This window comes from Microplitis mediator, chromosome 2, assembly GCF_029852145.1.
Source record: "Microplitis mediator isolate UGA2020A chromosome 2, iyMicMedi2.1, whole genome shotgun sequence".
In the NCBI taxonomy this organism is placed as follows: domain Eukaryota; kingdom Metazoa; phylum Arthropoda; class Insecta; order Hymenoptera; family Braconidae; genus Microplitis; species Microplitis mediator.
In genome coordinates this window covers 19757497-19783969 of record NC_079970.1, presented here as the reverse complement: position 1 = coordinate 19783969, position 26473 = coordinate 19757497, and the positions used below count along the sequence as shown (strand labels likewise).

Genomic DNA, 26473 nt, shown 5'->3' with positions numbered 1-26473 from the left:
CAACATCCGATCGATCGCAATTCTCCCAACGCGTGGATATTATTATCAGACATGCACACGAGCCACGAGGGGGTGTAGGAGGTTAACAAACCCTTATTTTTTTACTGTGTGTGTATCTTTCGTCTCGCATTTCCGTTCCGCGCGGTCGACGAACGCACGTCTTATAGACCACATTATATATACAGATATATAAATATATTAATCGATATTAACTCACACACTTTTATGTCTTTACAAATAAAATAAAAAAAAAAAAACATTCAGAATTACGACTTGAAAATAATCAAAAAAAGTGTCTAGTGAACTTGTAATTAATTTAAAATAAATAATCACTCACCAGATACTGCCTGCAATTTTTTTTATTTTTAACAGAAGCACGTTGTTTTTTCTTCTTGGATGTGGTTGCACCTAGACCACCACCGTTTCCCGGTTTTTCTTTGACAGCCGAAGGGAATAATGGTCCTTTATTCGCAGGCATTTTCTAACCAACTATAATTTTAAATATTGTAGATTTTTTTCAAATATATGTATATATGTATCAACAATTTATTATAACTAATTAATTAAATATATTTTTAATTGTTTATAATTTAACTATTTAATTGAACACTTTTATTTTTGTTAATTTAAATATTAATTAACTATTATTATTAATTTTTAACTAAAATATTAAAAACACAGGCTCGAGTAAGTCAGAGAGTGAGTGGTGAGTAGTTGTCAGTTGACAGATTATGTACACACACGAGACGGTTAGTTTTTCGAGTCATCTTTACATGCGCGAATAAGGTTCCTGGCCAGGTTTTTATGGTGGAGGGAGTGCGCAAAAGGGCAAACTCACCTGTCGCACCTCACAACCTCAATGACCTCAACTATCTAACATTTAAAAATGTCTTACCAATTATTATATGATGATGTCATCTTCCTGGTTTATTTCACTCAATCGCGCACAGTATTTAATAGACATAATTTTTTATTGTTATAAATTATTAGTGTGAATGTAGCAGACGAGACGAATTTTGAATTTTAAATAATCGAATTAAGAGTGTGAATGTAGCAGACATAAGACAATTTTCAAATTTTTAATAACTTGTTAATTCAAAAAAAATGGCTGAAAAAAATGCGGCAAATTTAAAAAATTGACAATCGTTGGCTACATTCACACTCATAATGAATTGAACAATTGAAAAAATACGCATACCGATTTTGAAATTTTATAAATTAAATTGCGCAATTGCTTATTTTTATTCGATTTATATTTTTTTTATTTATTTAAAAATTATAACAATTTACAAATGTCTGCTACATTCAAAATCATCATAAATTTATAAATAACAAATATGAGACAGTTTATAAAATTTAGATAATGAGATTGAAAAAAATACGCGTACTGATTTTTCATTTGTCAAACTACGCGTTTTTTAATTTTTATTCTACGTAAATTTTATTGATTTATTCAAAAATTTGAAAACCCCCCACTTGTCAGTTACATTCCATACATGTAATATATAGGATATTAGGTATACTCCAACTACATAGTAAAATTTATTAGGTTAAGGGGAAATACCAACAGATTTTAGATACCGACATAGTAATGAATTTTTCAATACAATTATTTTTTTTAAGTTGTAATTAATTGTTTAATATGAAACTTTGTAAGAATGTTCAAAACAAAGTAAAGAAGTACTAACCAATTTAATTGCTTCCTGACTCTTATATTCAAATCACTTATCATTTATACTTATAATGGAGAATAAAAACGAAGTATAAAATAAAGAGGAAAAAAACATTTTTTTAAAATAATTGTACAATTATTTTACTTTTCATTATTCGTTAGTATACCCATTTGTTTTACTATTTTTTTTAACTTCGCGCTAAGAAAATTGTAAACTTTTTTTTTTGTATTATTCTGTTATTTAGATTCTGCCATATGAGATAAAAAGTAACATCGTTCCAACTGCATTTACGAGGAGAACAACAAGTATACTAACGATAAAAATAAAGAATTAAACAAGCACATCAAAAAAGAAGCGACGAGCGATGGGAGGCGATCGAAAAAATTTTTGACAACATCATCGCGAAAGTACACTGAAAAAAAAATTTTATTCTGACAACTAAATTTTAGTTATGATAATAAAATGATTTGATTGCCTATTGCCATATATATATTTGGCTATTTTAATGAAATATTTTATAATCCACCAACAAAACGAATCATTACAAAATACGAAATATTCCGTAAAGATAAGTACACATTAATTAGCAAATACAAAATGAAATTGATTGCCTGATGAATAGCTTATAACGTAGTCATAATAAGATATATTTCTAAGCCTTAGAGAATGACTTATCAGTAATGAATTTACGGCGGTAAGACCGTCACATGGACGTTTCAAGTATAGAATATAATAACTCTGAAATAAATTTCTTACTAGGGACACTACAAGAGGTGGGCGCGATCTAGTGGCGATCACCGAACTACTCCCGTTGCTACTGCCTAGCACCATAACTTTTTAAATCCATAATCATTAAGTTTAAATATATATTTATTAATCTCGAACAAATATCCATATTTATTCTGAATGAAAATGTTTTTTTGTTTTGAAGTAATATTTATTAAAATTAATATAATAATATTTTGCTTCAATATTTGGGTTTGTTGGCAATATAAAATAATTTAGTTGTCTATTAAATGAATATTTTCGTAACTTTACCAAATGATTTTATTATCTTAGAGAGAGAAATATTAATGTCCGCCAAATAGAGTCTATTAAATCATTTGTTAGAAATGACAAAATAGATTATGTTGACGTAGTAAAATTCAATTGTCCCAGATAAATATTAGTTTAACAGAATTTAACAAAACCGATTTAATTGTCCGAAGAGAATTTTTTTCTCAGTGCAGAAAAAGAAAAAAAGAAAAAAGAGTATAAACTATTCAAATTTTAAATTTTTAAATATTTTATTTTTATTATACATAAAAAATTATTTTATATATAAACTAAATAAATAACGATGACCAATCAATAACAATTTAGAATGAAAAAAGTAAACATTTGATGGAATGTAATGTAAATTTTTTAAATTAATTAGTTATTTTCAATAAAAATTGTATTATGAACTAAAATAATAATAATCTAATTCTTCATTAACCAATTAATTTAAACGTAGTGTGTAAAGATAAGAAAAAAACTGAATCATTTATTTGAGAAACCTCATAAGTCAAGAAAACAAAATTTTTCAGGAAACACAAAAAACATTTTTTTGGAAAAACTTGACATTAAAATAATAAATAAATAATTGAATACAATAATATTAGCGTCTCTGAAAAAGATTCCAACAAGAAAAATTTAATTTTTTAACTGAAACTACTTAAAAAAATTATTTAAAGTTGATTGACTAATTGGGTTTCTCACCCAAACGGAAAAAAAATGATAAAATCATTGTTTTTTTTAAATGCTTCCACTCAAATCATTTATTAGACTGATAGAGTGAAGTATTAAATACGTATTTGAACTCTGAAACTCAGAAATTACAAAAAATTATAATTAATTTAAACATTTTAATTAGTCATATAACAGTCAACAATAAAACAACATTTGAAATTAATTTCCCAAAAAAGCGCGAATTTTAAATAAAAAAAAAAAAAAGTTTTTTCTGTAAAACTAAAATGCATATGTTCATTTGAGTCATTGACTTATGGGGTTTCTCAATTAAATTAAATTGCTGTCACTCCGTTAATTTTTATTTAAACGCTGATTTGATTCATATTTTGATTGATTTCTATGGAGGAACATCCAAAGAACCCCAAAATCCAAAAAACCCAATTTTGTAAAAAACATGACTTATGGGGTTTCTCAAATAAACGATTCAACTGTGATTGCTCATGCGCCGAAAAAATTTCTAACTTCTAGTTACGAAATAACCTGGTAAAATGGAAGGAAGGAAATGAAGCATAAATAAAATTTAAAAACAATTACTTTTTTTTTAATAGTATATTAAATATTATTTTTTTTTAATATATAATAAAATGTAATTAAAAATTTCCTTAAGTCATAAGATAAACGTCTAAATAATAAATTAATAACTAATTAAATTTATTAATATAATTACAAAAAAATTTTTTAATATTTATATATATAATTTTTTGTTTTTAAGTAGAGTCGATGCTGAGACGCGAATAACAACACAATAAATGTGAGAATCGTTGCATCATTATTATTATTATTATTAATTTTTTTCATTAATTTACAGTTAATATTAATGAGGATAAATGTAAAAATAATCTAATTAATGTAAATGAAAATTAGTTAGGTACAGGAACAATATTTACGATATTAACAAAAAAAAATTATCATTCTTTCATTTTTTTTAAACAGATTAAATTTAATATAAAAACAATAATTAAACAATAATCGTTGATGATGAAATATTTATAATTAATATTCACTTAATTTGATTTAAAATGCACATGTTTATTATTAAATATAATTGCAGTTGTCTGTAGTTTTTATTGGAAGTTTGTTATTAATAATTATTAATTAAAAAAATACTAATTAATAAAAAACAATTGGAAGCTCGAAGAAAAAAATAACTAGAAAAAATTGTTTTACATTTAAATTAGAAAATTAACCATAAGGATGTTTAATAAATAAATAAAACAAGCCTTAGGCCGCGATATAAATATTTTATCAGTGGGAATCTCATTAATTAACGAATATAAATAATCATCTGTTTATTTGAGCGGTTATGCAGTCAAATATTTATTTAAATCGAAGCAATAACTTCGTTTTCTCATTTTTAAATCCTTCATTCTATTAGTCAACTATACAAGTGGAATCTTGGTAACGAAAAAAAAAATATAAACCAAGACAGATAGTAATCAGTAATTAATAATTAATAATTATTCAAATTAATTTATCTTTTTAATTATAAACATATTTCCATAATTAAAACAAGTGGAAATAACGTTTAGTACAAAACACTCAATATATGTTCAATAATAAAATATCCATTGGGATATCGCGTACTTTACAATCGGTAGTAGCACCAATTAATGGTTTAATTAATCTCTTTTAATTCTTTTTTTTTTTAATTAAATTAAACGTAACGGTGCAGATTTAAAAAAAAAAGAGAAGTTTAAAAATAATATAAAACTTATGTATAAAAAAAATTTTTTTCCTAGTTATTAATGTTATAAAAAATGATAAATATAATTGTTATTAAATTTATAATTATAATTATAATTATAAATTAATATCGAGCATGTAATTAATTTTCTTAATTTTTTTACTAAGTCTTAGATCAATCTTATTACACTAAAAGGCACATTTTTTTTAAATCGCACCTGATAAAACGTCGTTATGATTATTGACTATCCAATAATCTGTTACCCAGGTTGCCGCCCACACAATTATTGCGTTATCGTTTTCTTCATTTATTATTAATTTGTATTAATATATGAATATATATTACAAATGATTTATATTTTTTTAAATGAATGATTTTTGTGGCACGATGAGACGCAAATTGCATTTATTTAGTAATGAATATTACGTAAATTACGCGTACAAACAAACAAAAAGAATTTTTTTTTTTTAATAATAATAATTATAGTAATAAATATACAAAGTAATATACGTAATATTCATAAAAACTTATTGCCTATATCGCGTTGATAAATTTGTCTACGGAAGTCTACGCAGACTTTTATCAAACAAAAACTACGCAGGCTTTTTTTGTACATTTGGCCGGACAAAAACTATGGGAAGCCTCTGGAAGAGATACATTGTTCTTTATGAATAGATAATTAATAATTAAAAATATAACGTAAACAATTAAAAATAATTTTTTAGTCAACTAAAATTTAACTATACGGTAATTTTGACTGGAACTTTTAACTGATTTTTTTAGTTTTTTTTTTTCTTTCAGTTTTTTTTTTCGTTGATAAACAAAAAAATATATGTATATATATATAATATATATCTGTACAGTCGGAGAATAAATATTTTTATGATAAGGAATAACTTAAGTTATTCAAGTGCTTTAACTTGGGCCATCACTTTGCCTTCCCACAGTGGTAATACTTCAGAATCATCAGTTATTTCTTCTTGTATTACCTTTGTATCTAGATCTTCACATTCTGTTTTAAAGAAATACCTGTAAGAAATATAAAAATAATTTTAGTATAAATAATTATAATACTAAAATTATGGAACTCAAGTCAGCCGACATCTAATAATTTCAGAATTTTTTGAAACCGATAAATTATTAAAAAAATATTCCAGAAAATTGCACCTATAGTTTTTAAAATTTTCTACATGTGCATTTTTTTTTAGTTTTTTTTTTTTTATTTTTGTAATTGATTTGTTAAAAAAATCGAAAAAATTTTAATTGTCTCCTAACTTCAGGATCATACTGAAATTAGCCGACGTCTAATAATTTTTGGATTTTCCTAAAGACAAAAAAAAAAAAAAAAATCTTTTAAAAAATTGCACCTGTAGTTTTTTAAATTTTCTACATGTGTATATTTTTAGTTTTTTTTTTTTTTTTCTTAAATTAAATTGTTGAAAAAAAAAATCCAAAAAATGTTAACTGTCTTGTAACTTCAGGATCGTAATAATTTTTGGATTTCTTTGAAAACGATAAATTAAAAAAAAAAATTGCACCTATAGTTTTTTTTAATTTTCTGCATGTTCATATTTTTATTTTTTTTTTTTAAATTGTTAAAACATAAAATTCGAAAATTGTTAATTGTTTTATAAGTTCAGGATCGTAATAGTTTTTGGATTTCTTTGATAACGATAAATTAAAAAAAAAAAATATTTGAAAAAATTGCACCTATGTTTTTCTAAGTTTTCTACATGTGCATATTTTTAGTTTTTTTTTTAAATTGTTAAAACATAAAATTTGAAAATTGTTAATTGTCTGCTAACTTCAGGATCATAAATAATTATAATGTCTAGGTAAAAAATAATAAATAATTACCGATAACTTCCTTTTTTCGGCAAATATTCTTTAAATTGCTTCAAAGTAACATTATGTCCTGGAATTTTAGTTCTATAAGGAAATTGTTCGTCACAAAAATTGAACACTACAGTGGTAAAATCTCCTATATCATGACGGCTTTTTCGTAATGTAGATTGATTCGATGGATGCGGACATTGTTGTGGTTGTTGGTGTTGTTGGCTACTAAATACTGGCTCATGAGATTGTTGTTTGTAGGCCGGTAAAATACGACGGTTGAATCCTGTTGAACAGGCAGCACTTGAAGGCCCAGGGTACATCACACTACTTGCGCTGCCACCACGTGCTCTGTCTTCCTCGAGTAAACGTCTTTTTGCCTCCTCCAATTGTGTTGGCTAAATAAATAAAAAAAAAAGTAAATATAAGTAATTTAAATAATAATAAATATTTATTAATACTTACAATGTGAGGTTGAGGAAGTAATGGCATTCCTGGATCACCAAGAAATGGTTGCGCACGACCACCCCATTCTTCGCGATTAGCTCTCTCCAAAGAGCCACTACGTGAGCCATATTTTTTACCATGTCTCATATGTTTCAGCTCGTTCTTCTTGTCAATTTGATTCCGCCACTGCATACGACAATCTTTACTAGCAGCAGTAACATCACTGATAACACTAACACCACTGTCCGTCAATTCCGTCAACGATTTCTTTGTTGCTGATCTTCTTGACATGTCGCTTCTACGAAATCTTTGATCTTGACCTGCTATTAAATTAATAATTATTAGAAATTTATAATAATAACAATAATTTTTTAAAAATATTAGGGGTGTGCGTGTTCGAATCCCGATAAAGTCCAATTATTTGTGACTTTTTGAACTACTTGATTTGAATCAAGAAAATTCTGATCAGCTTTCAAATATTCAATTTTTATTTAATGGAGAGCTTAGTTTTTAAAGTAATTAAAAATCATTTTTTTTAGATTCATGTCCGAGCTTTATTTATTCTGACAATAATTTGAATTATTGGAAAAAATATTGCAACTTCCAATCGTTCATTAGAAAATTTTGGAATTACTCAAGTAGCACACTCGGCTTTGTGACATCTATAAGATGGCAGTTTTGCTGCTGTACTTTGACTTATCAATAAGGCACTAAAATATTGACCAAGTAACTAGAAATTAAGGTTAGAGGTACCATTTGTGGCCACTGCTCTATTGTTGGATATTTAATACTTTATTGTAATTAATGAAAAGGAGTAGAATAAAATTTCTATTTTAATAGTGAGACAAAAGTATCTCTAACCATATTTAAAAAATTAAGTATTTGATAGTAATTAAAAGGCACATCCGATCTTATTGGCTGGTTCCATGCGCCAGCATCTTCAGACCAAATCTATAATGTTTTACAATTTGTAATATGTTTTACAATAGTGATTTTTTTAATTCGAAATATTTTGAAACTAATAACAAACTAAAAATTAATTATGTTATTGTCTTTTACGAATTAATTTATTTAAATTTTTCAAGTGTCTAAAACTGACCCTAAAGTGGCCAAAAACGATATCTCTACCCTATACCACCGAAAAAATGCCTGCATAAAAGACTTGACACAAGTGATGACAAAAAGTAAAAATTTAGTAGAAATTTAGAAAAAAGGCAGGAAGCAATCGATGATTTGTTAGGTTCGAACCCAAGCTCTCAAAGACCTTTACGGTGCATGAGTACCCTACCTGGTACCTCATGACCTTGATGAACCCTAAATCACCTTTGGACGGAAAAAATAAAAATTTCCTATGACTTATAGGACCAACATCTGTACATCTTATTTATATAAAATAAAAGCTTAGTTTTAAAAAAAAAAAAAAATTTGTCTTGTTCTTTTAAAAGACACCCCTATGACATCTTAAAGTTGTCTCTGTACTACTTGAGTATTCGTAAATTTTCTAATAATTCGATTCGAAGTTAAAACTATTGGCACACTCCTAAAAATCATAATAAATAAATAAATACCTTGTAGATAAAGATCTGGCTTATGAAGAGAATCAGCAAACTCAGAAGGCACAGACTTTGATTTAGGCAAATGAGTTGTCGATGAACTTAATGAACTAGCGCCAGCAAAATCACCCTCGGCAAAATCATGAATATTACCACTGTCAATTGAGAACGTCGAGTAACCATCTTTATCTTTACGCTGTTTATGTGACCGTGAGTAATTATGTCCAGCTGACTTTGGAGAAACGATACCCGGTGACCTTGAGGGCGTTGGATCCGACCAAACACGCGATACATGCTGGTCCAAAATATCTTGATCATTACCATCATCGATGCTAAGTTTTTGACATAACGCGTCCGCCAAATTTTTCGTTGTATCTGTACTACCAACGCCAGTACCACCAGCAGATATACTGCAATCCGAGGCATCGACAAATGAATCTTCCGTCAATTTCTCAACTTTTTCCTGATGCTCTCGATCGCGCTTCAATATTTCCAGTCTCATGGCAAGCTCTTGAGCAAAAATCTCTGGCTTAGGCGGCTTTGTAAGCTCTCGCGGCGCGCGATCCGTTCGCGGTATCACCGAATGAAGCAACGGATCGCGATTCAAACTTGCTGACTCTTTGATTGCTCTACTATGTCTTAGGTACTGTTTCTTACTGCTCTTAGACCGTCCCGTTGACATTCCATCCCTACAAACAAACAACAAAATAATTTAAATAAAATTTGCTATTCAAATCTTCATTCATTATTTGACGATTAATAAGAAATAAAATAATGGGATATCAGGTGAACATTGACAGTACTTGCCTTGTTCTGTTGTCTTTTAATTCCCATTAATTATGGCCAATTGTAATTTACAATAGATAATAAAACAATTTAATAATAATAATACAATAAAAGTGTCAGCTAGTAATATAAGTTTGGTGATTTATAGCTCAAGGATTTTTAAATATTTACTTACACTGAGGAATCGGTAATGGATAGATTGTCCGACTCAGTACGTGCATCGCTGCTCAAACTCTGTAGCTCCGAGTCCTGTCTCGACACTGGATTGTATGACGAGTATTGAACGCGTACTTTTGATGACATATGGTATGGACTAGTTCCAGGTTGCAAGTACATTCTATTTAAATGCCACACATAAATGCCAAACAAACTAATTAAAAAAAATTTTTTACGTAACTTAAATAAATTACAAGCTACACTACGTGGGATAAACATCTAGACTATTACTACTACTACTACTGCAGTAAATAAAAATAAAAAAAAATAAAGTTTAATAAAAGGGAAACTACTGAACGCAAGCAATCGGATAATTATAAATGGATTTTCATCAGGCAAACAAGCAAACACGATTAATGTCAACTAGACTCACCCAGCGAAAGCTTCTGGCTTAGGTCTGACATCCAAAGCCCTCGTTTTTTGAGTTGCCATCAGTACGTCTTTGGTCAGTCTTAATTCATTGGGTGTATCACACGCCGAACGGGATATATGCTGTATAGGATGATACTCGGTATCCTCGTGCAGAGTTGGCAGTAAACTTGGGCCACATGACAATGATATGTCTCGGCTTGAGCTCGAGCTTGGACAGCCACCGGCTTGTTCTGGATTTTGGCAGGCTTGCACATACTGGAGGAACATATCTGATCGTAAAAAATTTGGATAGGATGTCCTTGCCATCAGGTGCTCAGCCTCCAGTTGAGCATTGTCGAAGATATTTTCCTCCGGCCAGGTCTCTTTGAGACGACGTTTTGTTTCTTTTTTAACATCTTCAGGTATTTCCAATTGCGCTTTAACAATATACCTGATAAAAAATAATAAATTTAAGAATTAATAATAATAATTAAGAACATTCTCACGCAGTGAGTGCCCCCCCCCCTCCCCACTTTTTAAAAATATGCGATAACTCAACTGTTATAAGTGTATCGAAATTTTATTAATTACAGGTTTTCTCAGACAGTGCCCCCACTTTTTAAAAATTTTCAATCACTTTCTACTGTCATAAGCATATTAAAATTTATGATACTGAACTTGGCCGACGTCTAATAATTTTTTGAATTTTATAAAAATGATAAATTATAAAAAAAAAATATTTTAAAAAGTTGCACTTATAGTTTTTTTTTTTTTAATTTTCTACATGTGCATATTTTTAGTTTTTTTTTTCTTCAAATTTAATTGGTCAAAAAAAAAAATCAAAAAATTTTTAATTGTCTGCGAACTTCAGGATCGTTAAAATTTTATCAAATAATTTTTAAAAAATCTGAAAAATCCTGCGGGGAAACCCCAAAACTTCCCGCTGTTTACGAACTGAGGGAGTTAAGTCTAGATTTTCTATAAAATTTCTTAGACGGTGATCCTGATCACACACACACATGGCTGGACGTCCATCCGGAAAAAGTCGGAATAGCAGGACCTCAAAACGTCGAGGTCTGACAAAAACTCGATTTTCGAAAATCGGATCGAAATCAATAATTTCCTTTAATTCGAAAATTTTTAATTTTCATAGCGGGAAGTTAAAAATTAAAGCATCATTTGAAACAGGACAATTTCGTTCAGATATCGATTTAAAAAAAAATTATTTACAGTTGATATTAATTGGGAGTTAAACGAAATTTAGAAAATAAGTTTCAGTAAAATCTTCATGTTAATTTTATAATTAAAATTTTCAAATTTTTTAGGCTAAAATTTATTCAGCAAATTTTGTTCAACTCCTAACTGATGACACCTGTCAGTAATTTCTTTAAGTTCTATTTCTCGACGAAATTGCAACTGTGTTGTCCTTTTTTCAATTAAAGTTTTAATCTTGTTAAATTCATTAACAAAATTTGAATACGATTATGACAGTTGTCATTGAAAATTTTCAAAAAGTGGGGACGCTGTCTGAAAATGCCTTTAATGAAAATAATTTATTGATAATAAATTATAACTTAATTTCAGTAAATAAATAAATAATTTACCTTCGGTAAATCGCTTTAACCAATTGAGATGTTTTATCGGCATTCTGTGGCTCTTTGAGACCCACACAAGCCAACCAAAATTCCAGTACATCAATGTCATACTGATTCCCCTCTTCAGTAACATAATTTCTGAATAAATGAAGACCCTCTCTATCTAGTAGCAATGATTGTACACTGCGTGCCCATCGCAGACATGCCGGAGGTGAATTTGTCTCCATAATACCACAGGAACCCTCCGGCTCAAATCCAAGCGGCGCTGAAGCATCGCAAGATGACGAGGCCACGTGACAACCTAGAGCCGAGCGTCTAGGTGTCAGAGCCGGACTTTGCGAACGATACCTGCCGACGTAGGACTCTGTCTCTTCGCCTAAAACCAAAATTGTTACTTACTAACTTGTTTACATTTTTTTTTGCAACTTACGATTCATTCAAATCAACCGGGTTCTGATAATCTAAAGATACCCAAGTAGCACAGAGACAACTTTAAAATTTCTTAACAATATCTTTTAAAAAAACAAAACTACTTTTTTTGTTTTTCAAAGCCAAGTTCTTTTTATATAAATAAGACATACAGATGTTGGTCCTAGAAGTCATAGGAAATTTGTGTTCTTTTTCCGTCCCGAAGAAGTCATTTCAATTAAAAAATCGTTCAAATGAATCATTGGTACTTTACTTTTAGTCGTCTCTTGTGTCAAGTCTTTTAAGCAGTTAATTTTTATGATACTGAAGTTAGCCGACATCTAATAATTTTTTGAATTTTTCAAAAGGATAAATTATAAAAAAAAAAAATATTTTAAAAAATTGCACTTGTAGTTTTTTAAATTTTCTAAATGTGTATTTTTAGTTTTTTTTTCTTTGTAATTTATTTGCCACAAAAAAAATCCGAAAGTTGTTAATTGTCTGTTAACTTCAGGATCATTAATTTTTTCAGTGATATAAATTTCTGATCGATACCCAAGTAGGACACTTGCCTTTGTGACATCTATAAGATATAATTTTTTCGGCTACTTTTTGACTATCGATAAGGCACCAATATGTTGACAAAACGATCAGAAATTTATGTCACCGAAAAAATGTCTACTGAAAAGACTTGACACAAGTGACGACAAAAAGTAAATTACAAATAGTGATAAAATAAGTCATCTAAATGACTTTTTAATTGACATAAGACAGGAAAAATGACATAAATTTTCTCTGTCTCCAGAATCAACGTTTGCATGTCGTATTTATACCAAAAAAGGTGACATTGAGACAAAAAGACATTTGTCTTATCTTCTTAAAAGACATCTTGAAGTTGACTCTACTTGCGTATTCTCCGACAGTGCCCCCACTTTTTAAAATTATTCAATGATCTTGAACTGTCATAACCGTATTAAAATTTTATGAATTAATTAAAAATAAAATAAAACCTCATTTGAAGAAAGGACAATTTTTTCGAGATATAGAATTTAAAAAAAATTACTTATAGCTAATCAATTAGGAGTTGAACAAAATTTGACATAAAGATTTTACTGAAATTTATTTGACAAATTTCATTAAACTCCCAATTGATGTCAAATGTAAGAATTTTTTTTTTTAAATCTATACCTCAACGAAAGTTTAATACGTTTATGACAATTGAAAATATTTAAAAAGTGGGGGCACTGTCTGAGAATGGCCTTAACGAATTAATATATGATGATAATTGTGTCTTTAGATATCAAAGTAGCCGCTTTTATTTAACAGCGCCGCAAGTTGGCTGTGTAAGCAACTACTCAACAGCTAGTATTGTTATTGTTTATATCATACAAGTCAGGTATTGAAACATTTCAATAATAAATAAAATAATATAAAATAAATAAAATAAAATAAAAAATAAAAATTACCGGGAACCGGTGGTCTAGGGGAATTCTCATTGAAGTAACGGGCTTCGTTCCGCCGAGATCTATTCATCCTATCTATCGTAGCTGTAAAGTGATATTTTTTTCTTATTTCTTTCTGCTAAACTATATTTCAATCCTCGCCGCTTCCTAGTGGACATGGCTAAACCAAATCTGTAATTATAAGTAGAAAAGGTAGGTATTAGTAGGACCAAAGAGCAACGACGCTGTCACCAATCATGTCTGACCATAGTAGTATTTTTCTACTTGGCGGTAAAAAAATATTTTAAATTATAATTATAAATAAATAAATGGATAATTATTATATTTTATTGTTGCATATGACTATATAGCGGGTTTACAATAATTATATGGTGATTCGGAGCAAGAAAAGTCAGTCTAGCACTTGAAATGGTATCGATCCTTTTGGCTGCGCAGGGCTGCGCAGCCTCCAGGTTTAGGCTTGTTCATCAACAAAAGACCATTGGACCGTGGAATATGAATTGAATGGAATATTATTATGATTCATAACTCCAATTAAAACGGCTATAAGCTTTTTGTTATGAAAAAACAAGCATACAGCCCATAGGGTGAACCCATATGCCCATGAGAGGGTTCACCATCCACGCTGCGCAGCCAGACCACGTCTTCGGTAATTCCCATTGGTCTGGCTTGGGTTTTATTGATTCTTTTTTAAAAATTCAAGCATAATCTATTGAATTGCTCGCGTAATATTACGTCTAACAATAGATTAATATAAGAATGAGAAAAAAAAAATTTCATTTTCAAAATTTGGATTTCGCGCCAGAAATTTGAAAGCCGAGATTCGACAAACTGCTGCCACTGTAAAAGATATCAATTAATAAAATATAAAAAATGGGTCTCAGAGACGCAAGATGATGGATAATTATTTAAAATAATTAGAATATTTGAGTAGCTGAGTTAGAGTTGTGTAGGAAAGTGAAGGAGGATGAAAAGCATGTGGCATGCACGTGGAATAGAGAAGTGGGAGATGTTATGTAGTGTACGAAATATAATAGACGGGAAATATGATCCCGTGGATTATAAAGCAACAGACAAGTATAAAAGCTGTCATAATCAATCATTTTAGTTGGATGGATCGCGTGTACCTGAGATGTAGAGACCCATAAACAAACGGCTACGTACCATGATTATGATGATGCGGATGATGAACCGGAACCACGAATTTTTATGTTTAAAAAAAAATTTTTTTTAACTTTATTCTATTATATAAGACGGTTATAAGTGTAGGATGCTGTTTATTCAACGATTCAATTCGTACTATAAGTTCTATTGTTGAACGAAGAATCTCAAAACAGGCTGCGCAGGCTATCACCGCTAAGGTTGGGATTGGACTGCGCAGCGTCCTGACCAGGATTGAAAGCTAGACTTTTACAAGTCATACCGTGATTTACAATAGGGGGATTTAACAATACCGTTATATCGATTGATTAAATGCAGAAAAAAAATTGTTTATATTTTTTTTTTGCATAAAAAAAATTTTTTTGGCATTTTTTAGTTTTAAGTAGAAACGGACGAAATTGGTCAGTTTTCGTGGATTTTGGTAGAAATTGACAATTTTTCTTGTAATTAATGAATTAATATATTTATTTATTAATTAATAGTTTTTTTAATTAAATAAAAAATTAATTGTTTAAACAATTATGAAAATTTTTTCAAAAAAAAAACAAAAATTTTTTTACATTTGAAAATAATCTACACGGAGAGAATTTAATTATATCTACAATACTAAATTTTGAATCTTAACTGTTTGAAATAGTAGTAAAATTTTTCTAATAATAATTAGTTTTACCTCTTGTTATCTCATATCCATTATAATTAATATATAAATCATATTACTATCTTAACTATTTATTCATAAATCTTGACAATTAATGTTTAGTAATTGAGGTAATTCATAATTTATTAATTATTTATGTAATTTGAATTATTATAATTTAATCTAACAATTAATTATTACTATTTAAGTTAATTAGATTTGTTAAAAATGTATATTAATTTATTTTATTTTGTCTTTCTAGTACTTGATAAAATCGGGAAATGGACGAAACGTTGTACAAAAATTGAAAACAAACATTAAATAATAACAAGAAAATAATTTTTATCGAATACAACTGTGATTTTTAATTTAATTAGTTTTACTATTGAAAATAATAACAGTAACAATTGATGGTGGTGACTATAACTATCGAAGATGCTAATTTCAACTATTAAATACTACATTTGTTACAATCGAAGATGGTAACTGTTACATTCACGGTTGGAAAAATTCTTAAACAAGAAATTTATATAAATTTAGATCCTTTAATTGTATTCATAATATATGTGTGTGTGCGTATGTTTGTCTATGTGTGAAATTAATCACATACACAGTTAAACAAAGTGAAAATTACATGCAGACAAGCTTCAGGCTGTAATGCCGATATTTAATTATTTATTAGTTTAGATAGTAATTATTGATGGTAACTATTACTATCACATTATCAAAAATTACGACGTTGATATAGTGGTAATTATTTAGGATAATAAAAGTTATAATCTCTGATTATTAGAAATAATTGTAGATTTTACCATATAATTCGTAATTCAGATTGTATATTTAATAATTTAAATGATATTTACTACTATCGAATTCAGTTTTAAAATTGTACGGTAAATCGATGATAACTTTTACCATAAAATTCTCTCCGTGTAGTTCATAAATTTTGGCAAACGTTTTAACAATTAAATAATTAAATTGTTTATTAAAAAAGAAAACTTGTGATAAAAAATTTCTGACTTTTTTCGATTAAATCAATTTTATTAATATATTAATATGAAAGTCGAAGAAGTGTATGATCAATTTAAGATCTACAGAAGAGAAGTCGCTGATTTTATATTTTTCTACAAAATCATAAATGGCCACATTGACTCCCCAGAAATTTTAGAACAATTTGGTCTTGTCTGGAATAAACCAGGTTTAAGATCATACAGGTTGTTGAGTACAATTCAATCATCAAAAAGCTATGTGCACTATGGTCCGAGGAACAGGATAGTGAATTCAGTTAACGATTATTGTGCTTCCATAAATTTTTTTGTTAATTCTTTATCATGTATTTCAACAAAAATAAAAAATATTGTACCACGTCACTAATATAAAACACTAATATAAAATAGTATATTATATTATATTATCATTCTGTGCAGTTAATGATTAAACACTACTTCTGTAACAGTTAAATAAGCCGATTGGCGTAAATAAATAAATAAATATTTGTATTTTGTTTGGAAAAATTTTTTTTGCAACTAAAAAAAAAAATAGTAAATAATTTAATTAATAATTAATCAGTAATTTAATTGTTTAAATAAAAAAATAGAATTTAATTAAACTGATGAATAATATATTTAAATTTAAATAGAATTAAATATTGTGTTAAAGTATTTAATTATTCAATTATTCGATTACTCAGTAAAAAAATAATTTAATTAATTAAACAATTTAAAAAATGTTAATGAAGGATTAATATTAACGATGAATAAAATTGTTTGGTGATAAAAAATTAATGAGGGTAATGGATATAGATTTTAAGAGAGAATTATTAATAAATGTTATTAAAAATGTAGTAAAAAGATTTTTTAAACACTCAGCTGTAAAATTGTGTTTAAAAGTTTAAAGTAAGGGTTTTATAAACAGCGGAGAGACGTTAATAATTATCAAAAGAATAGTAAAAGAACACGAACTCTTCATTTAAAAGTGTAAATGTTTGGATAGAAGTATACAGACAAAAAAGCTCAAGATGTGAAAAACTAAATCAACGTGATGTATACAAGAGATGAAAAAGAAAATAAAATAAGTTTGTTGAAGTGGTGGTCAAGCATACGTTAATCAAGTCTAAATTTACATACACGTTAACTTTTAAAATAAACAAATAAAAGTGTCAATTAACGAATGTATGAAAAAATATTATTCTCATACTCCATTTGACTTTGTTATTATAATCATTATTACATATATGTTTTTTTTTCTGTTGAATCAAATTTACAAGGTAAAAAAAAAATTGTTTTAACGGATTGAATAAAAAGTTTGAGATAAAATGTTTATGTAAATGTGAAAAAAAAAAAAAAAAAAATTGCCAAGACGTTGATGAAATATGCATAAGATGCAACAGTTTACAGCAGCATCAGTCGGTTTATAGCTCGCTCCAGCTCTGGGTTTTATAAACCTCGGCTGGAGTGTGCGGTCGATAAGGCAAACTTGAGAGACCCGAGTCGAGTCGAAAGTAAGGAAGAGAGCAAACCAACAGAATCACACAGGATCACAACATCTCAAACATCCCCTGCTACATCGACGTGACACCTTTCTCTCCACTACTGTACCATCGAATGTCAAACATCATAAATTATTTGCGGATCAATCTATAACCATTTTTTTTTCTATTTTATCTGTTACTTCTCATCTGCTTTATTCGCGTATAGAATATTTTTTCTGCACAAGCAAAAAAATAAAAATAAATAAAATTCGAATAGTTTTAAAAATTATGATACTGAAGTTAGCCGACGTCTAATAATTTTTGGATTTTTTTTAAAACGAATTATAAAAAAAAAAATATTTGAAAAAATTGCACTTGTAGTTTTTTAATTTTCTACATGTGCATATTTTTATTTTTTTTTGGAATTGATTTGTTGAAAAAAAAACTGAAAGTTGTTGATTGTCAATTTCAAGATTATTTAAAATTAATGAGTGTGAATGTAACAGACATCAGACAAATTTTAAATTATTAATAAATGGAGTAAATAATTAATAAAATAAAATTTTTAAAAAATGCGCATTTAAAAAATTGTGAAATTAATATATGCATTTTTTATGAATATTTTTTTTCCAATTATTTACTCTAATTACTTATAATTTTAAATTTGTCTGATGTCTGCTACATTCACACTCGTTTAAAAATTATGATACTGAAGTTAGCCGACGTCTAATAATTTTTGAAATTTATTTGAAATGATAAATAATAAAAAATAACTACTTGAACAAATTGCACTTGTAGTTTTTTAAATTTTCTACATGTGCATATTTTTAGATTTTTTTTTTTGTAATTTATTTGTTGATAAAAAAAAATCCGAAATTTTTTAATTGTCGGCTAACTTAAGGATGATTTAAAAATTATCAATATTATATTTTATAACTGATCCTGAAGTTTTTTTCAACAATTTAATTTAAAAAAAAAAAAACTAAAGTTATGCACATGTAGAAATGAAAAAAACTAGAGGTGCAATTTTTTTAAATGTGTTTTTTTTTATTTATCGTTTTTAAAAAAATCCTAAAATTATTCGATGTCGGCTAATGCCAATAACTAGAATAATTCAAAATTTTTACTCCAAAATATTTTATAAAAATTATTATTTTTTTTTTCTAACGAAGTTTAAAAAAAAAAATTAAGTTTATAAATGTATTTGTTTTAAGAAAACCGATATTATTCACAAGAATAAAAATAAAAATAAATTATTTTTTATTTTGACACTTAAAATTGAGAAAACGAGGAAAAAGTGGTCTATGGACATTTTAGAGTACTAAGAGACCCTGTGGTTAGCGTAAAATTTTTTGACGCTACGGTTTAAAACTCAAAAGGTTAACGACTGAGTATACAAAGATCTCAAACTCGAATTTTAAAAAATTTAACCTGAAAAAATATCATCAAAAGGATTTATTTCAGCCGCCATAATTAAGAAAAGCCAAGAAAAAATAAATAAAAATAATTATAGAATGAGAAGCACAAAATAATAAAATTCGACGGTTTTATTTATCGCAGAGGTAAAAACCTAATCTCGTTACTAGTTATTTCAGATGCATTAGCAGTTGGGTTTAAATAAATAAATAAACAAGTAATGAACGTTAAATATCTGGCGGATGATTTCAACATCATTTAAACCCGGGCAAAAACAATGATCTTTGTAAAAGTCGGGGCGTTCTGATGATCTGGATCCTTCAGCTTGCCCAGCATTCTTTTATCGCACTACCAGTTTTTCAGAAGAATCTTTCCTCTCTTATATACATATATATGTATACTACATACTATATACTACTACGCAGCTTGGCTTTTTCTTTTCAGACTCACTTTATTTTTTTTCCTTTTCCTTTCCTTTTTCTCTCCCTGAGTTTTTTTTTTCTTAAACTTACAATCGCGTCGGCAACTGCATCATGACGTTCCAAGCAAAGCCCGCACGATGATAAACGACGGGGTCGCGCCAGTAAAGAGTACATTTTGAAGACGTTTATCGTAATTTGTGTATGGGTAGAAAAAAGAACAAGAAAAAAAAAAGATTAAGGTAGTAGTGAAATCCCTCGAGTGAGGGAAGCTAACGCCGGCTGGAGAGAAAGAATAAGAATAAAAAAATAAAAATAAAATAAAGAGGAGGAGAACTGCAACGCGCCAGGTAACTAAGCTCCAGCAGCGCGGTGTCAGTGAAAACGAGTAGTAGAGAACGAGAACTCCAAAAAAATATAATAATAAAATAAGAAACGAAAAATAAATATTCGAACCACGAATTTTACTGGTGATTTTTCCACAGATCAAAACAAAATGCCGCTCCAAAAAAAAAAATTTTTTTAAATTTATTTTTGGACAAGAATTTATTTTTTAAAAATTTATTGCAAATTTTGTTGATCACCAGAATGATAATTTTTTTTAATTTATTTCTAGACAAGAATTTATTTTTTAAAAATTTATTGCAATTTTTATTGATCACCAGAATGATAATTTTTTAAAAATTTATCGCTGGACAAAAATTTATTGCAAATTTTGTTGATCACCAGAATGATAATTTTTTTTAAATTTATTTCTACACAAGAATTTATTTTTTTTTTAATTTATTGCAAATTTTGTTGATCACCAGAATGAAAATTTTTTAAAAATTCATTTCTGGACAAGAATTTATTTATTAAAAATTTATCGTTGGACAAAAATTTATTGCAAATTTTATTGATCACCAGAATGATATTTTTTTTTTAATTTATCACTGGACAAAAATTGATTTTAAAAAAATTTTTTGCAAATTTTGTCGATTACCAGAATGAAAATTTTTAGAAAATTTATTTCTGGACAAGAATTTATTTTTTTTTAATTTATTGAAAATTTTATTGATCACCAAAGTGATAATTTTTTAAAAATTTATTTGTGGACAAGAATTTATTTTTAAAAAATTTATTGCAAATTTTATTGATCACCAGAATGATAACTTTTTTTTAAATTATGGAGTAAAATTTTCATTAATTAAAAAAATTATTTAAATTTCTTTGAAATTTTTTTTGAACCATTTTTTTTAAAATGTATTTACAGGATATATAAAATGATCTGCAATCTGCAATAGCGTAATTTCCCTTTGGAAAATTTGTTAAAAGCAAAAGAGAGAGACGGGATGTAAAAAAAAAAAGAGAAAATAAGTGAGAGGGCAAAAGATTACGAGTGAAGAGAGAGAAACAGCAAACGGCAATGGCTCTTGGTACGGCGGCGGCGGCATCGCTTGATGTTTGCCGGGCCCGTAATTACAGGTTTTCGGAACGCCTCGCTTGGTCAAGCTCCGAAGCCGTTCAACAGAAGAGAAATGAAAGAGAACGTGGGGCAAAAAGAGAGAAAATGAGATAGACATACACTGTAGTGTATAAGAGCCTGGCAGAGGCTGGCAACCTTTACAACAGTCTGTCCGACCGTCTATACCGGGTGTCAGACAACCAACTTTAACTAAAAACCATTTCTCATTTTATACTTTATATTTTACAATATACATATTATATACATACATATATTATATACACATCCCTCATAGACTAGACATTTGTCACTGGGTTTTTAAAAATTCAAATCTTTTTCTATCGGCATAATGATGAAATACGTCCGTTGGCAATAAAATAATAAATTTAAAATGCTCAAGAAAAAAAATACATACATATACATTTACATATATGTATATAAATATACGCGAACGAATGACAAATGACAACGGCAAGAAATCCAAGACACTAATTATAATTTTAAGACCGTCAGTAAAGGGAAAAATTCTATTGAGTCGTCAAACTAAGAGAGACAGACACCAAGTAACGTCAGACTTGTCGGGGTCGTAAGAGTGCAAAAGAGAAAGAATTAATACTTGGTCGACTGTATATATAGATATATTATATATGATATAGGTAGAGTGTAGTGTATGATGATGTGATACGTGTGATATGTATGTAGAGACTACACTACACTAATAAACGGCGTATGTATGTCTGTATGTGTAAAATAAGGAAGAAAGGCAAGTTGCTGGTTGCCTTTGATGTTTGCCGACATCGTCACCGGCTCTGCCACCTCTGCACGCGATCACCGCGTGTGTACTTAAATACACCGCTTACAAAGTGGAAAAAAATCTAGTATAATTACCGGAGAATTTCTCGGATTAATAATGAAAAAAATGTAGAAAATAAAATTTTAAGTGGATAAAAAGTTATATTTTAATTTATTATTTTATGTTATGCTACGCTTTGCTATTTTTATTTTTTCTTTTATCTTTTTTCTTTCAGTTGTGAGTTTACTCACAAGACGCTGCACGAGGTTTGTGACACTGACCGTCCTCGATTAGACGGAGAGGTCGCTGGGCCATTGGTGATGGGTACAAAAGGCCAAGTGCGATCGCAACTAAAACTAAACCGTACCGAATGGATGGAATACATACATAACATAGAGTTAGCAAGCAAGAGAAACAGAGAGTCAAGTCCGGAATAGTGGGCTGTAGTATAGTAGTAATGTAAGAGAAGGAAAGAATAAGAAAAACGTATATGGCCGAAGCAAGGGAACAAAGTGGCGTCGCGCCAAGCCCCAAGACCCCTCTCTGAGAGGAGCTCCACAAGCGGCCAAGGAGTCCCGGAGTGCCGGAGTAAGCGCGAGAGAGACAGCGGTAGACGGCTGAGGAGGACACAGTGAAACTTCAAAGGACTCTTTGATGGTTTCCGCTGCTGGCATCGCGAGATCTTGATAAACCCGCATTATACGCCGCTAGTCTACTATCGTGCCGTCTCGTCTCGCGCCTCACTCGACTACCTCGCTCCCTCTCTCTTACTCTTCCTCAATTCCTCTTTTACTCTTATTCTCTTACTCTTTATTCATCGTGTCTCTCTGGCTCTCCCTCTCCTTCTCCCACTCCCCCTCCCCCTCGCGCTCTCAATCTCACGTTCTCTCTCACTCTCGTTCTTACTCTTTCTTTCTTTTATTCAATCCTCCACTACACTGTTCCTCCTCATCGTATATACCAGTATGCCAGTGGTATTGTGAGGCTCGAATTATTTTTTAACTCCACCGCGGTCCAATTATAACCACTTATTTTTTTTTTCTCTTCCTACAAACGAATGAAAAATTTTTTATCAAAATTCAAATAAATATATCATTAAATAATTATGTTGAATCTCTTATTTTTTTATCCAATCTTTCATACATATATATGTCTATATGTCTATATATATTTATGAAGAATCAAGGAAATTGTATTCTATGATATAAGAAGACAAAACAAAAAAAACTAACTCTTACGCCTCACCTAAAAGTATAATATATACATATAAATATATAAGTGCCTCAGAGTATCACCTGATTAATGTTTCAGCAGTCGTAAAAGCCAAAGTTGATCTTCTCCCCATTTTATCTCTCGAGCAGTTGTTTTGCCTACAGGGATATGACAGAGAGTGTGGAGTTAAGTCGGCTTTTAGGTGAATCCCACGCTTACATTAATATGTATGGTACTTGTGTGTCTCAAGTAAAGCCGACGATAAAGGAGACAAGTATAGTTATAGATACCGAGATGAGATGAGTAGAGTATGGTAACAGCGAATATAATGGAAGAGGCCAAGTATACTAATCATAATTGATGAAACGTTTTCAACTAACCGTTTGACGAAATAGTCGGCATAACTGACTCTGATGTTGTTGAGAAACATCCTACAAGTCAAAGCGACAGCCAAAGACACTAGACACGTTAACTGACTACTGCTGTTGTGTCCTGTGCGTTCTTGTTCATACAACATTTAATATATACGACATACGGCTCAAGTACTGTCCGGCTTTACAGTAACATTACTACATTAGATTGTGTGCTCAACATAAATGGATGGGATTACAGCAGCAGCAAGAGAAGGGGGCTGACAGTACAGAGGACAGTTACCAAATTAATGACTAAATTCCCAATCCAATGCTTTCAATCATACGCTATTCATTAGTTTATAACGGATTTACGTTAATACATCAGTCAGCTGCTCACGTCCATATCAATACATTGTTTCTATATTATATATATATAGATATATAGATATACAGACTGACTGACTGATTGTATGTGTAGTGTAGTGTAGCATTTAACTGGCACACTTGAAGCTCTTTCATGTCCCCGCCAATCCGTTTCCGCTATTTCCGCCCTCTCTTCCTTCTCTACCCTCTTCATACCACGTGCTCGAGTGTACAACAGAATGTTCGACAGTCGACACATCATTCTCTATAGCTGTCCATCTCTCTCTTGTTCATTCACAAGTCTCCTCATATTATAATCCTTGGAAAAATTTACTTTTTTTTTTAAATCCACGGGATTAGTTTTTCCTCAGTAGATCTTTACGCCCACACACAACCGAACTACCAAAAGAAAAAATATCATCAACACCATATCTACCAAGCATCATATATATACTGTATACATGTACAAATACTATCTATACATTTACAAATCCATCCCCAACATCCATAGTCATGACTGGTCCCAACTCCCGAGGGTAAAATTCTACGAGCTCGGGTATTTCAGAAAGTGTTTGACTTTCGTAGAATTTAAAAAGAATAAGAGATACCCGATGTACGATAGAGAGCGAGTGAGAGAGTAGGTGAAAAAAAAAAAATATAAAAAATTCTCATATATACATTTTAAGTTTGAATATTTGATATGTAACTGGTGGAGTGAAAAGAAAGCTCTCACGCTGGGACGTTTTGTAGGCTGGTGGCTGTACTGCTGATGGCAAACCACTAGTTTCTATATAGAATAATATATTGAAAAAGAACACACACGTTTACATATTACACAGTACCTATGGAACATATTTTTTTTATATGTATATAAGTATATACATACATATATTACTGGAGTATTCTGTTGTGTGTATGAAGCGCACACGCACAGACAGTAGGATCCGCGTGTGTAAGTGAGAATTAGACGTGGATGAAGCGAGAAAGATCACTACTACGACGACGACGACGACGATGATGATGATGATGTGAAGTGGATACAGGCAACCAAAGGATGGAAGCAGATCTTAGCGGCGGAACGGTCTACGGTAAGCAAGTAAAGTAATGGCCGCTAACCAAAAAAAACTCCGACAAAAATCAAAATAAATAATAATTAACCTAAAGAAAATAAACCGGGTAAAAATAATCATAATTAAAATTATGACAGTAATGAAAATAATATATAGTAATAACAATAACAGTGTGCAGTTAATATTAAATATGTAAGTGATGAAAAAAAAAAAGTAAAATCACCTGTCCGACGGCGAGGGCGACGTCTGTAAAAACTGATGGCACGCGGTGCTGGCGTCCGTGTTTCCGTTAAACGGCCGCCTCACCTTAACAATATTTGACGTTATTTTATCTTCGACGTCCGAGGCTCTTATTACCCCGATCACGGTCCTGATACTCGTCTATCCAATATCATTTTTTAAATTCACCTCTTTAACAAGATAACGTTAACGTCAACTTCTTGTTGGATAGAAGAAGTTGTTGTAACCAGAGGAGTAGTTAGGACGGCACGGGTTGCGCATGGCGCGTACCACGACGACGCGAATAAAAAACCCGACTCTCTTGCTCTCTTATATTCACTCTTTTACGTACGAATGCGTTTGTCTGGTTTGCTGCTGGCTACTTCTGATGCTTATGCTGCTGCTGCTGCTGCTTCTGCTTCCGAGCCACTCCTGACTATTTTATGTGCATTTGTATTTTAACCAACAAAACTACAGGCTACATTTATAAACACAAATATATATATATATACATATATATTAACTATATAGATATCAATAAACACCACCAGTAACTGCACATAAATAATTATCAATAAATAAATAATTTCACAATTTAATAACAGAATAATAAAATAAAATGGAAAATATTTTTAAAAAATTAAACGCACCACTGGAGCCAGTATCACAGTAGTAACAAACTCACAGATCCAACAACACACATCACACTGCTGTACATCGTCGCCATCAACTGCTCGCTCACTTCTCCCACTTCTTATACTTGTTTTTCCTCTTCGTCTGGCTCTAGCTCGGTCTCTCCCTTACTCCTGTCTTGTAACTTTCTGTCTTTCTCTTCTTCTTAAACTTCTTCTTCTTCTTCTTCTTTCTTTATACCTTTATCTTATTCTTTTTAAGTTGTTTCCTTCTCCGCCTCCACTCTGCCACCTAGGCACACCTAGGCTGAATCCATGACTGTCCACGAGTGTACGATTTGTCAGCCTGCTGAAGCTCAACTCTGTGTTCTGCTTACCCTGGTATTACACGGGATTTACTTACTCACTTGTTCGTGTACATGCGTTCTCACTCTCATGTGTGGGCTCCTGAGTTGTTTGAATTGAGACCCGAGACACCCGAGACCGAGCGGATGAGTGAGAGACA

General features: G+C 30.0%; 2 protein-coding genes across 20 annotated transcripts in view; both read right to left on the bottom strand.

Moving 5' to 3' along the window:
* Positions 1–720, bottom strand: part of LOC130663325 (protein piccolo) — a 57921-nt gene extending 57201 nt beyond the window's left edge. For 4 of the 13 annotated variants that reach the window (XM_057462473.1, XM_057462474.1, XM_057462476.1 and 1 more), the window contains exon 1: positions 338–715. In XM_057462473.1, coding sequence (XP_057318456.1) covers positions 338–478 — 141 coding nt within the window. In that variant the 5' untranslated portion in view covers positions 479–715. Of the gene's footprint in view, positions 1–337 lie in introns of all 13 variants that reach the window. The other 9 variants (XM_057462477.1, XM_057462478.1, XM_057462479.1 and 6 more) reach the window with 6 other exon arrangements.
* A 4884-nt stretch (positions 721–5604) lies between these two features.
* On the bottom strand, positions 5605–26473 carry LOC130678522 (axin). 7 transcript variants are annotated; one of them, XM_057485781.1, is made up of 10 exons: positions 25987–26473; positions 25341–25890; positions 13783–13950; positions 11918–12284; positions 10336–10764; positions 9922–10116; positions 8976–9649; positions 7426–7730; positions 6985–7358; positions 5605–6156 (listed from the first exon to the last, which is right to left on the bottom strand). In XM_057485781.1, exons 3-10 carry the CDS (start codon positions 13847–13849, stop codon positions 6030–6032), a joined length of 2538 nt encoding a protein of 845 aa, XP_057341764.1. In that variant the 5' UTR covers positions 13850–13950; positions 25341–25890; positions 25987–26473; the 3' UTR covers positions 5605–6029. The 7 variants fall into 7 exon arrangements, with proteins under 7 accessions (XP_057341764.1, XP_057341763.1, XP_057341766.1 ...); XM_057485780.1 differs by having other exon boundaries at positions 25341–26473; XM_057485783.1 differs by having other exon boundaries at positions 7426–7727; positions 25341–26473.